The sequence below is a fragment of the Micropterus salmoides genome, unplaced genomic scaffold (assembly GCF_014851395.1).
Source record: "Micropterus salmoides isolate LMB-PRFRI ecotype aquatic unplaced genomic scaffold, ASM1485139v1 Ms_hic_scaffold_1, whole genome shotgun sequence".
NCBI lineage: Eukaryota > Metazoa > Chordata > Actinopteri > Centrarchiformes > Centrarchidae > Micropterus > Micropterus salmoides.
This window is the reverse complement of record NW_024040040.1, coordinates 56,718,595-56,732,144: the sequence shown is the minus strand read 5'-3', so window position 1 is coordinate 56,732,144 and position 13,550 is coordinate 56,718,595. Positions and strand designations below refer to the sequence as shown.

The following is a 13,550-nucleotide window of genomic DNA, read 5'->3' as shown; positions in this document are numbered from 1 at the left end:
AGCAATCACCGAAGAATTAGGTGTCGAAGCACCACTCTGCACATAGCCCAGGAAGCATAAGAACGCACTCCGGCGGCGGTAGCGCTTAGGCCTACGGCAGAGATGTGGAGCCTGAGGGCGGCAAAGGCAAGCAGGGAAGTTTTATATCCATCATGATCAAACCTTACTAAATCTTTGGCAGAGAAAGTTCCAGTAGTGTTTGGCCATCGTACACCAATATTGCATCAACGTCTTGAACATCAATTGACACGAACTGCACGATCACAGCATTGACAGAGAGAAACGGCGAGCCACACACGCTGGCGCCATCTCAATCTCAGTCTCAAAGATGCAGCAGGCAACAGCAGGAACTGCTGAACATTGTCATTACACAACGCAAGGCTGTATTCCAAAAAGAACGTTTGTAGACCCTTCGTGCTACATACACAGAACTTATCAGATAATTAAATGTGTGCTAAAATATGATAACATATAAAATAAAACAACTGGCTATACATTTACACCCATCAGCCATAACATTATGACCACTGACAGGTGAAGTGAAAAGCACTAAATATCTGGTTACCATAGCTCCTGTCAGACAACAGGTGAACATTGTGTCATCAGAGTTGATGAAGGATCACTGATGCACATGGGGAGTGAAGGCTGGCCCCTGTGGTCTGATCCAACAGACGAGCTCCTGTAGGTCTGACTGCTGAAGAAGTTAGTAGTGCTGGTTCTGATACAAAGAGGTCAGAACACACAGTGCGTCATAGTTTGTTGCATATGGGTTTGCGTAGCCGCAGACCAGTCAGGGGCCCATGCTGACCCCTGTCCACTGCCTGACCACCCTAATAAAATTGGTGGCCACCCCAGTGGCCCTCCCTGGCAAGGGGCATGTGCATAAAAAGCTATGTACTGGATATACACTGCTCAAATAAAGGGAACACTAAAATAACACCTCCTAGATCTGAATGAATGAAATAATCTCATTAAATACTCCTTTCTTTACATAGTTGAATGTGTTGACAACAAAATCACACAAAAATTATCAATGGAAATCAAATTTATCAACCCATGGAGGTCTGGATTTGGAGTCACACTCAAAATCAAAGTGGAAAACCACACTACAGGCCGATCCAACATTGATGTAATGTCCTTAAAATAAGTCAAAATGAGGCTCAGTAGTGTGTGTGGCCTCCACGTGCCTGTATGACCTCCCTACAACGCCTGGGCTCCTGATGAGGTGGCGGATGGTCTCCTGAGGGATCTCCTCCCAGACCTGGACTAAAGCATCCGCCAACTCCTGGACAGTCTGTGGTGCAACGTGGCGTTGGTGGATGGAGCGAGACATGATGTCCCAGATGTGCTCAGTTGGATTCAGGTCTGGGGAACGGGCGGGCCGGTCCATAGCATCAATGCCTTCCTCTTGCAGGAACTGCTGACAAACTCCAGACACATGAGGTCTAGCATTGTGTTGCATTAGGAGGAACCCAGGGCCAACCGCACCAGCATATGGTCTCACAAGGGGTCTGAGGATCTCCTCTCGGTACCTAATGGCAGTCAGGCTACCTCTGGCGAGCACATGGAGGGCTGTGCGGCCCCCCAAAGAAATGCCACCCCACACCATTACTGACCCACCGCCAAACCGGTCATGCTGGAGGACGTTGCAGGCAGCAGAACGTTCTCCACGGCGTCTCCAGACTCTGTCACGTCTGTCACAAGTGCTCAGTGTGAACCTGCTTTCATCTGTGAAGAGCACAGGGCGCCAGTGGCGAATTTGCCAATCTTGGTGTTCTCTGGCGAGAATGAGAACGAGAACAAGAGCAACACAGCGTTGGCGAGCGAGAATGAGAACGAGAACAAGAGCAACACAGCGGTGGCGAGCGGTCTGGGACTGAACAGGGTCTGATCAACAGATTCTACTAACGTTGAGTAGCCCAACTTTAGCTGTCAATCTGCTTGTGTGCTACAAGTGTGGGCTGACAAGTCTAAAAGATGCCTCCAAAAAAAGATGCAAAACAGGAAGACGAATATGTGACAATCTTCAGTGTAAATGAACTGCTGCAGCAACAGAAAGCAATGTTTACTGCACTACTGGAACTACAACTTAGCAATTTCAAAGGCTTTGCTGAACTAATAATGGACTCCGCTAACACTAGACTGCCAGCAAATCTGAAGGAACACAGCACCTCGATGTAAACAGATATTTTTTAAAGTCTGTGACAGCGTGCTGGCTTTTATGGACAAAATGGAGTATCTGGAGATCCAATCCAGGCGAAATAACCTGCTATTTGATGGGATACAGGAGCCACAGGGAGAGACCTGGTCAGAGATGGAGGAGAAGGTAAAAAAGGTAAAATTATAGCTGCAACGTGAGGTGGAGAGGGCCCACCGCACAGGACAACCTGGAGGAGACCGACCGAGGCCAATTGTGGTAAAACTCCAGCCCACAGATGCTCGATTGGATTGAGATCTGGGACTCTGGAGGCCAAGTCAACACCTTGAACTAGTTGTTGTTCCTCAAACCGTTCCTGAACCATTCTTCCTGCTGAAAGAGGCCATCAGGGAATACCGTCTCCATGAAAGGGTGTCCACGGCCTGCAGCAATGCTTAGGTAGGTGCTACGTGTTAAAGTAATATCCACGTGACTGGCAGGACCCAAGGTTTCCCAGCAGAACATTGTCCAAAGCATCTCACTGCCTCCGCCGGCTCACCTTATTCCCATAATGCATCTTGGTGCCATGTGTTCCCCAGGTAAGCGACACACTCGGCCATCCACGTGATTTAAAAGAAAACGTGATATACAAGACCACACCAAGGGGGAGGAGGGCCAGGAGTTTGAGGCCCCTGCATTAGGAGAATGCACAGGGTTTACTCCCGTCTGTATTGGGGCCAGCCAGCATGTTAACGTTAGCCTTTCAGTTTATGACCACGTCCACACACACACCCAGTAACATACAGGCCATGCTTTAAAGTCCCAGAGATTAACGGTAAATAACAAGGTGAAATTCACATAGAGGATCACGTCTTACATATTGCAACCGTCAGAATGAGAGTGTTGTTCTTTGTTTCAGCCACTAGATGGAGGCAGAGCTTCACTTATGGACAGAGAAGCTGCAGCAACAGGCAGAGGAACATCAGATGAAACACCTGAGAAACTCTGATGTTACTTTAGAAGAAGCAGGAGAGAAACACGTTACTGCTGCAGGACGTCTTCAGGCTGGATCATATTTAACTTTTTGTCTTCTCGGGGTGACGGAGATCTGAGGGGGAGTCGGGAGAAAAGGTTTCTTGTTTCTGATGCTGAACATTTAAATAGTTTGTGTTTGTTTGTATGAAGATCAGCTTTCATGTTCGGTGCTTTTATATACAGGAATTATTTCCCAGCAGGCCTTTTTGTCTGACAGACAAGTTTTTTATTTCAGTCATCATCATGAAATGAGAACTCTTTTGTTCCTGCTGCTGTAGGCTGTTTAATAATTCAATGGGAGATGTGGAACTTTGATGTAGTATGCACTTATTTTGTTTCTTACTTGGTTACTATGGTTGTTTTTGTGTTATTTATGCTACGCCCTGCTGACGCTCAGGGATAATAAAAACTCCTTGAACCTTGAACAATAATTGTAAACGTATCACAGTGTAAACACAAACAGGAAACAGTGACTGAAAGGGCTGAAGCAAAAGCTTATTCATCATTAAATTATTATCATATCTTCATGTTAATTAAATCTGGCCCCCTCAAAGGAAAAGGAAATCAAAAAGCTAGATATACATAAAGAAACAAAGAAATGAATGATTCACATTTGTTACCATAAAACATATCTTTACAAACTATTTTCCTGAACACCAAAAGAGAATTTCACATTTATAATTTTACATTGGTCCATAAAATAGAAATCCATCTTCTTTAAATCTCTTTGTTTGCTTTGATCTCAGATCAGATTTACTCTCCTGTACTGAAAAACACAGAGCGCCTTCGAATCAGCCCTGATTATTATATCTGCATGATTTTATAAGTATTTATTTCATAACTCTGGAACTTAGAAACAGTGGGTTTATTAATAATATTATTATCAAGAGAAGCTGATTAAATTAGATGTGAGCTCCAGGACTGACACTGATCCAGTCTCAAGTCTGTACTTTTATTGTGAAGGTCGGGACCTTTAAACAGGCGTCTGGTTTGTTTTATTGTGAAAGCAGCGAGCGGAAGTCACGTGGTTAGTGTTGCCTGACTTGATGGTGTTTCTGAGAGGAAACTTGCTGCAGACAGACCTTTTTATCTTCAGTCTGTGAGACACACGGAGGTTTCTGAGTGTCTCTGCAGCTGCGGTCAGAACTCCGCCTGAAATCCTGCTGATTTAACCACAGCGGCTAACTGAGCTGCAGCCCGACGGCAGGTCCGAGCAGCTGGCCGGAGTGCCGCTGAGCAAAGCTGCTCCAAGCTGATGACCCGTGAGTACAGTTCATTCCGAGGCTGCGGTGTCGGTGTTGTTTCTGGATGTGAGTCAGACCCGGTAAAGCTCCGGTATCCCCACATTCCTCCCCCCGAGATCAGCTAACGGTCGCTAAGCTAGCGAGTTCCATTTTCGGACACGGTTTTAGCCAGCCTCCGGTTTCCTAACCTGGGAACTGAAACTTAAACCACAGATGGGCAGAGTTCCGCTGCTCATCAGTGATCTAGCGGATTCAGGGAAGCTACACATGATTATCTTCTTTAACTCGGCAGACATCTCACTGACTGGAATCCATTAAAATATGAAGATAATAAGGTAAATCACCCTGCTGTTGCTGCTGTTCAGAGGGTTTGTTGTTGCGAGTAACAGGTGACTTCATCCTAAAAGATGAAGGTTAGATTTAGAAACATGGCTGCTCTGTGTTTCAGATTCATGCAGGACTGAGGAGAAGACCCCCCAGGATCAGGGACTTTCTTTAGTTTCATAATATGATATGTGCAGCTTGTTTGTTTTTTAAAGGGATCCTTAAAACAGAATATTTTTAAATGGAGTTTGGCGCAGACTGGGATTATTAACTTGCACTTCCCCTCTTCGTTGTAGTTTGCCTCAGTTATAATCTGTTGTTGTGATGAAGAGGCTGTGAGGATGTGACGGCTAAGAGTCTGTGAAGTCAATGTTTGATTGTTACTTTAAGGATTATGAACCAAGAGGACACCTGACACCTGCTAACTCACCTGCTCAGGTGTTTGCTGACATCAGCTGACAGCCAGGCTCTTTATGTAACACAGGGTCAGATTAGATGACAGGATGAAAAGACGTCCTGGGCTTGTTTACTGTAAACCTGTGCTGCCTTCAGGTGCTTACATGTTCCCTTTTTATTTGTCTCTCTAACATCAATAACAGCAGATTCATTTTCATGTCTCCATGTTGGACAGTCTAGATCTCTGCAGCGACTCCCCTCCGGGCAGCAGAGGACACGTTTAAAACTCTTTTTATTAAGGTTACTCCGACACACAGGTGTCTTTTCCACCGGGGACACTTTCTGAAAACATTGTGTGTTGAAATGTTTATTTGCAAAATCAGAAAACACACAGTGCAGTTTAAATATTAATGAAACAGAAAGAAAGTAACTTCAGCTGAAAAACCTGTTCGGGCTGCTCAGGATGTTTCAGCATCAACGGTCACATCGCAGCGTCTGGGATGTCAGGCGAGTCAGATTCACTGAAACATCTAAACTTTCTGCTGCTGGATACAAAAGACCCCGCCCCTCCACCACAGCAGGCCCCGCCCCCATTAGTACCAGCGACACAGGGCACTCTGTTACAAACAGAAGAGCAGCTTCAGTAAACCTCTCAGGAGGCTTTAGTTTCGGGTTTCAGACTATCAAATTAATATCTGGGCTTATTGTCGTTGCATTTTCCTACAAACTCACCTGATGACTCTCTTTTAAACGGAGCACCTGAAGTCATCTGGTGAAAGTACCTGCTGAAGAAGAAAAACCCAGATCTTATATTTCAGCATTAAAGATTTTAATGTTAAATATCTTCTCCTCTTGTTCCTGTGAACTCGTAACCTGCATCCTCGTCTCTAATCTGAGCCGTGACGTCCAACACCTGCCAGCACAAAGAGACGCCGCTGATCCAAAACAACAAGCGTTTCCTCCGTCGACACCTGATGCTGAAAAACATCTTTCACATTTCTCTAATTTGATGTTCTGCCCGTTTTCTTTTCCAGGACTGTTTGAAAATGAAGGTTTATTATGAGTTATGATTCCCCCCGGTGAACAGAGTCCCCTGGGGGACAGAGTCCAGACCCTGGATGGAGTCTCTCTTCAGTCCGTCGGTTAGACAGAGACCTACATTTATAAATACCACGTCGACTATCATGCAAACGATTAAAATCCCTCGGTGCTTTCTGTTCAGGCTGAAGGAAACGCTTACAGGTCAGCTTCTGTCCTCCTGGTCCAAACTTGACCCCCTTTAGCACTCAGGTCTGAGAGACTCTGGCTTCAGGACTCAGGAGGATGAGCTTTGTGTGCGTGTGTGTGGGCGGGGGGGCCTCAGGGAGCCGGCCTCCTGTGGGGCCCACAGCTGCTATAAAACATGTGAAGCTGTGGCGTCTTTTAAAGTCTAAATGAATGATGTGACGGCGCCCAGCTGTCCTCTCTCTCTCTCTCTCTGCAGTGTGATGTGAGGCGATGCTCGCTCGGCCACCATGGCCAGTGTCACGCTGAGGTACTTCTGTTATGGCTGCCTCGTCACCTCGGCCACCTGGTCCGTCCTCCTCTTCCTCTACTTCTCTCTGGGGGCGGAGCCCGGACGCGGCAGGATGCCCCTGCAGCACCGCAGCCAGCCAATCACCAAGGGCCTGGCCGACCGGAGGGCGGGGCGCCGGCCTCTACCGGCCAATAAGGGAGGAGAGCTGTCGCCTGAGATGGGTGAGTGGCTGCGGTGTGTTCGGGTGCTGCTGGGAACATTAAAACTCTGTGGCACTGCAGCGATTAGTCCATGAATCAGTTTGTTGATGTGGCACCGTGAGTCCTGGTCTCTGGTCTCTGTGTGACACCGTGAGTCCTGGTCTCTGTGTGACACCGTGAGTCCTGGTCTCTGGTCTCTGTGTGACACCGTGAGTCCTGGTCTCTGGTCTCTGTGACATGTGTCTGTCTGCAGGGATGATCTTTAACGAAGCAGACCAGGAGCTGAGGGACAGCGGGTACCATCGACACGCCTTCAACGTCCTGATCTCCACCAGACTGGGATCCCACAGGGACCTGCCCGACACCAGAGACTCCCGGTAAGAACCAGTGGGGGGGGTTGTTATTTTAAGAGACACTGACTTTAACAGATTAATGTTGTCAAGTGAACGCAGCGCAGACTGAGCTGCCAGGTAACCTGTCTCCAGCAGCGTAAATGTGATGATGTGGAGACACTGACGTTTAGCTGAACGCAGCACAGAGACTCATCAGATGTTGGACCTGAGGAGACCGACGGCTGGAGTCCGGAAAGTGTTCCCGTCCCCGCATGAGGGAGGATTTCAGCTGCTCAACAGTTCGGGGTTTCATAATGTCCGTCCCTGAAGAAGACGTCGCTACACGTGTTGAAACCTTACATGGTTCAGCATTAATGGTGCAGGTTCCCCGTGTGCACTAACGCCCCCCAGGACCATCACAGATACTGGGTCTACGCTGATAACCCTCTCCTCTTCAGCCCGGAGGACGCAGGTCCATGATTTCTAAACAGAATTTAAATTTAGGACCTGGATCTGGTTCTGGGTCCGTCTGAAGCTCACGGCCGTCCAGTCCTGGTTTCAGCCTCGTCCAGATTTCTCCTGAATCTCTGAATCTGAATGATATGATGAACATTACGATTACCGTTTGTGGGCGCCGGTCCTTCAGAGAGAGGTGACCCCCCCCCCCCAACAATTTTACATTAGAAAGACTCTTTATACCCGATCATGTTGCCAGTTAACCCAAATAACTGATGTTCCTCCAGCTGTTGTCAGTCTTTTGTTGCTGCTGCCCAATTTCTTTTAAAACGTTTTTAAAATTTGATTCTGAAACGACAGCCTTTCTCAGTTTCAACATTTGAGAAGTGTCTTTGTGCTGTTGTCAATAAACATGTGGGTTCAGTGTTTCCACATCATCACATTTTGGTTTACTTCTCATTTCACACAGTTAGACGTCGTCGTCAGTTTGAGAAACAACTAAAACCCCTCGAGCCAATCATTTGGCTCCATCTAGTGACCTATATGACAGTTTGGCGTCTGATCTATTGTCTCCATGTGTCATAAGCCAAACTGATAATCTATCATAAATGATATTTATGATATAATTGATGAATGTGCGTCCCGTGCACGCCGGTCCTTTTGATAAGGCTCAGGAGGAAGAGCGGGTCGTCCAAAGACGGCGAACCCCAGATCGCTCCTGATGGTTGGCTGGTTATGAAACATTTCGTGCAGCAGGCTCACTGTCAGACCTTCATCTTCAGATCCTTTAGTTCTGCCTTCTGTCTCTCTGGACCTCAGTGAGGTGACCTGAGTTAAACGATTCTGCAGAGAGTTTGTTAATATTTGAGCTCTCAAACAAATGCACATTGCCAAGGCGACCAGTCCTACTCTGCTGAGACATGACAGAGTCCACAGTCTGCTGGCCGAGAGCGAGTTAGCCTCAATAATGTGTGACAACAAGCCTGTCAATTTTTAAATATGTGTTGACTCAAAATACTTTTATAAGCCAAAGTTTATGTATCGGTAAGATTACCTTAAGTAACTTCTACAATGACCAGTAGCAAACATACATAATCTAACGAACAGCATGCAAACGCCGCATTTAAAACACAACGGAGTAAAAAAAACTAGCAAGAGATATTTGAAATAGATTTTACAACATGAGAGTCAGGAAGCACAGGGTTAGCTTTCAGGCTAAGCCCCTTCAGGCTTCCATCAACTCTTTGTAAACAACACAACCCGTTTTACTGATGATCAACCCGTTTACTGATGATCAACCCGTTTTACTGATGGTCAACCCGTTTACTGATGGTAAACCGTTCTCTGCAGGTGTCGGGATAAGGTGTATCCTCTGACTTTACCTTCTGCCAGCGTGGTAATCTGTTTCTTCAACGAGGCGTTCTCCGCCCTGCTGAGAACCGTCCACAGCGTGCTGGACCGTACGCCGGCCCACCTGCTGCACGAGATCATCCTGGTAGATGACCACAGTGAGCTCGGTAATGCCCAGGATACACAGATGTTTGATTGATAACATGTTTTCCTTGTTCTGTTAGTGGTCTGACCACAAGAACTGTGTTTGAATTGATTATTGAGACTCAGTGTTGGTGTGTGTTGATTCAGAGGAGCTGAAGGACGACTTGGACCGGTACGTTAAAGGGGAGCTGCAGGGGAAAGTCAAACTGGTGAGGAACCAGAGGAGGGAAGGACTCATCAGAGGACGCATGATAGGAGCCTCACATGCTACTGGTTCGTCCTACATCCTTATACCCTACCTCCTTAATCCTTATAACCTTGTTCCCTTAATCTGCACATTCTTGTTCTTTTCTGCCTTAAAACAACTACAAGGAGTTTGTAAGTGGTTATGAAACAGTTCCAGTGTAACGCTGATACCTCTGTATGACTTGTATTAGCAAACGAGACCAGCAGCATGAAGATTGGCTGTAGATGATCAGGAAAGAGAAAGGGGACAGTGACAGAGCACGTGTGGAAACCTTGGTCACTCGTTCAACAGATGGAGACGGTTGCTGGATTTGAAAGGATGTAAAAGTGACCCTGAAGTGGCCCTCTTCTAAGACAACTGGCTGATAATTGACAGTTAATGTTGGCCTTGCTGCCGAGCTGTATTGTTGGCTTGTTGTTATAAAGACATGACATTAGCAGGGAGTGTTGCTAACTTGAGCTTTCTCAGCAAAATGACTGTTACTGAGTAACCAAATCTATTCATCCAGTTGACTATTAACAACTATTAATCGTCCCAAGCCACAAACTGATGCATTACCTCATCGCTTTGTTCACAGGGGGCGCCAGAACCAACACAAATGGGAATTGTTGAAAAAAACCTTTTTGAAATAAAAAAAATTAAAATTCCTTGTGGATGATTTAACCTGTACATCCTTGTTCCCTACTTCCTTAAGGCTTGTGTCCATATAGCCTATTGTCTGAGCCCCAGCGTCTTTCTTCAGTTGTCAGAGCGTACGCCGCAGCACAGAGCGTACGCCGCAGCACAGAGCGTACGCCGCAGCACAGAGCGTACGCAGCAGCACGCCGCAGCACAGAGCGTACGCCGCAGCACAGAGCGTACGCAGCAGCACAGAGCGTACGCCGCAGCACGCCGCAGCACAGAGCGTACGCCGCAGCACAGAGCGTACGCAGCAGCACGCCGCAGCACAGAGCGTACGCCGCAGCACAGAGCGAGCGTACAGAAAACTGGCTGCACCCAGCAGGACTTTTCAGAGCGGTCCGTGCATTTTTGTGCTTCAAATCTCTGGACGTTTCAGAAACACGCTGGTGTCATCACTGTCGCGCCTTTACAGGCAATCAACCAATCGTATATTACATGCAGCAGTACTCGTTACCCTAGTAACCAAGACAATGGGGGAGAAGCTTGTTCTTGTCTGTCTGTCTGTCTGAGCTTTATGATATAATATTTTGTCTTAGCGGAGACAAAAAGCCCATTTGCAGATCTGCCTGGAAAAATGCTATATGGACACAAGCCCTGAACCTGTGCTACCTTCTTTCCTACATCCTTGTTCCCTCTATCCTAAATGTGTGCGTCCTTGGTCCCTACATCTTTATTTCCCACGTCCTGTTCACGCATCCTTGTTCCCTATATCCTAATTGTTGCATAATTTTTTCTACTTTAATCCATATGTACTTTTATGTATACCCGACATTCTTATTTCCTACAATCTATACTTCCTTATTCCAAGTAGGACAGTCCCAGCCTACCTCTCCCCTTTATCCCTGAACCCTAAATCCTACACCCTTACTGCCTTTGAGACCGTCTGACTCTTCTAATCTGTGCGTTGATCTCTGACTTTATTTGTGGAGGTTGCTCCGGCGCGGCCTCTGGATCCTGAAGGTCATTTACAAGCTTTGCTCTACTCGAGCTCCTGCTAGGGGAGTCCAGGTTGACTTGATCCCTGTCCCGTCTCTGTGCGCACAGGTGAGGTGCTGGTCTTCCTGGACAGTCACTGCGAGGTGAACCAGGCGTGGCTGCAGCCTCTGCTGGCTCCCATCCAGAGGGACCGCCGCACCGTCGTCTGCCCCGTCATCGACATCATCTCCGCCGACACTCTGTCCTACTCGCCCTCGCCCATCGTCAGGGGCGGCTTCAACTGGGGGCTGCACTTCAAGTGGGATCCAGTCCCCCCCTCCGAACTCAACGGGCCCGAGGGAACCACCGGACCAATCAGGTAATCAACTGACCGACCGACCAGGTGACCAGCTGACTGACCGACCAGGTGACCGACCGGCCAGGTAACCAGGTGACCAGGTGACCAACCAGCTGACCGATAGACCAGGTGACCAGCTGACCGATAGACCAGCTAACTGGCGAGGTAACCAGCTGACCGACCGGCTAGGTGACCGACCGGCCGGGTGACCGACCGGCCAGGTAACCAGGTGACCAGGTGACCAACCAGCTGACTGACAGGCCAGGTAACCAGGTGACCAGGTGACCAACCAGCTGACTGACAGGCCAGGTAACCAGGTGACCAGCTGACCGATAGACCAGCTAACTGGCGAGGTAACCAGCTGACCGACCGACCAGGTGACCGACCGGCCAGGTAACCAGGTGACCAGGTGACCAACCAGCTGACCGACAGGCCAGGTAACCAGGTGACCAGGTGACCAACCAGCTGACCGACAGGCCAGGTGACCAGCTGACCGATAGACCAGCTAACTGGCGAGGTAACCAGCTGACCGACCGGCCGGGTGACCGACCGGCCAGGTAACCAGGTGACCAGGTGACCAACCAGCTGACTGACAGGCCAGGTAACCAGGTGACCAGGTGACCAACCAGCTGACTGACAGGCCAGGTAACCAGGTGACCAGGTGACCAGCTGACCGATAGACCAGCTAACTGGCGAGGTAACCAGCTGACCGACCGGCCGGGTGACCGACCGGCCAGGTAACCAGGTGACCAGGTGACCAACCAGCTGACTGACAGGCCAGGTAACCAGGTGACCAGGTGACCAACCAGCTGACTGACAGGCCAGGTAACCAGGTGACCAGCTGACCGATAGACCAGCTAACTGGCGAGGTAACCAGCTGACCGACCGGCCAGGTGACCAGGTGACCAACCAGCTGACCGACCGACCAGCTGACTGACCAGGTAAACAGCTGACCGACTGACGAAGTAACCGGCTGACTGACCAGGTAACCAGACCTGATCTCCCCTCAGGTCCCCCACCATGGCAGGCGGTCTCTTCGCTATGAACAGGAAGTATTTTAATGAGCTGGGCCAATACGACGCCGGCATGGACATATGGGGCGGGGAAAACCTGGAGATCTCCTTCAGGGTGAGCGAGTTTGTGTTTTACTGCCTGTCAGTGAAGGCGTCCTTCAGTCTGAGCCAATAGAAACAGTTCCAGGTGCTGGACCTGGTCTCGGACCTGGTCCCGCTCTCTCATGCCCCCTGTGTGTCGATGTCTCTGGCTCAGATCTGGATGTGTGGCGGTCAGCTGTTCATCATCCCCTGCTCCAGGGTCGGACACATCTTCAGGAAGAGGCGGCCCTACGGCTCGCCGGGGGGGCAGGACACCATGGCCCACAATTCCTTGCGGCTAGCTCACGTATGGATGGACGAGTACAAGGTACGCACACGCACGCACACAGAGCGCTGATCCGACGGCGTCCTCTGACCTCGCTTCCTGTGTTTCTGTGGTCCAATCAGGAGCAGTATCTGTCTCTGCGTCCGGAGCTTCGTGAACGCAGCTACGGCGACATCAGCGAGCGCGTGGCGTTGAGGAAGCGGCTGCAGTGTCAGTCGTTTCGCTGGTACCTGGACACGGTGTACCCGGAGATGCAGACCGCCGCCAACGGCCACAAGCAGCAGCAGCAGCCGCTGTTCGTCAACAAGGGCCTGAGGCGGCCCAAAGTCCTGCAGAGAGGACGGGTACCTGAACGCAGCACCACAGTCTCGTGTCATATGTTCGTTCTTCCTGTCCCCTGATTCAGACCGTCTCACCTCGCTGAACTGGAGCTGCAGCCACCGACGGTATAACAGAAGTGGGCGTGGCCGCCGTGATGTCACCCGCTGGTTTGTGGACCCGCAGACAAACGTGACGGAAGTTGAACTTCCGCATACGGTTCGTCCCACAAGCCACCGCGCACAAAACGTGATGGCGCTTATCTCTCCGGTAAATAAGTGTGATAAGTTTATTTATAATAATAAAGCAATATTTCAGTTCATACTGTTGTTGTCGGATTTTAAGTTTCACAAACCGAGAAAATCTTCCTGAGAAGTTAAAGACAGGACGGCGTTACGAACTTGACCGTATCGTCAGCCGGACTCGGTTAACTCTTCCCCACAGCGCCGAGGTATATTCCTCTGTCGCTACCGGTTAACGCTACAGCGGCGCACGTCGGCAGCTACATATTGACACC

The 13,550-nt window shown here is 49.1% G+C and overlaps 1 protein-coding gene across 3 annotated transcripts; it reads left to right on the top strand.

Moving 5' to 3' along the window:
* Positions 1-4,185: 4,185 nt before the first annotated feature.
* Positions 4,186-13,059, top strand: galnt11 (UDP-N-acetyl-alpha-D-galactosamine:polypeptide N-acetylgalactosaminyltransferase 11 (GalNAc-T11); the record flags this gene model as incomplete). 3 transcript variants are annotated; one of them, XM_038711183.1, is given in 9 exon segments in its annotated part: positions 4,186-4,434; positions 6,620-6,873; positions 7,106-7,229; positions 8,991-9,157; positions 9,282-9,407; positions 11,107-11,356; positions 12,346-12,463; positions 12,605-12,757; positions 12,838-13,059. In XM_038711183.1, coding segments are annotated over 8 exon segments (1,383 nt in total), but the record flags the coding sequence as incomplete, so codon positions are not given.
* Between the last annotated feature and the right edge of the window lie 491 nt (positions 13,060-13,550).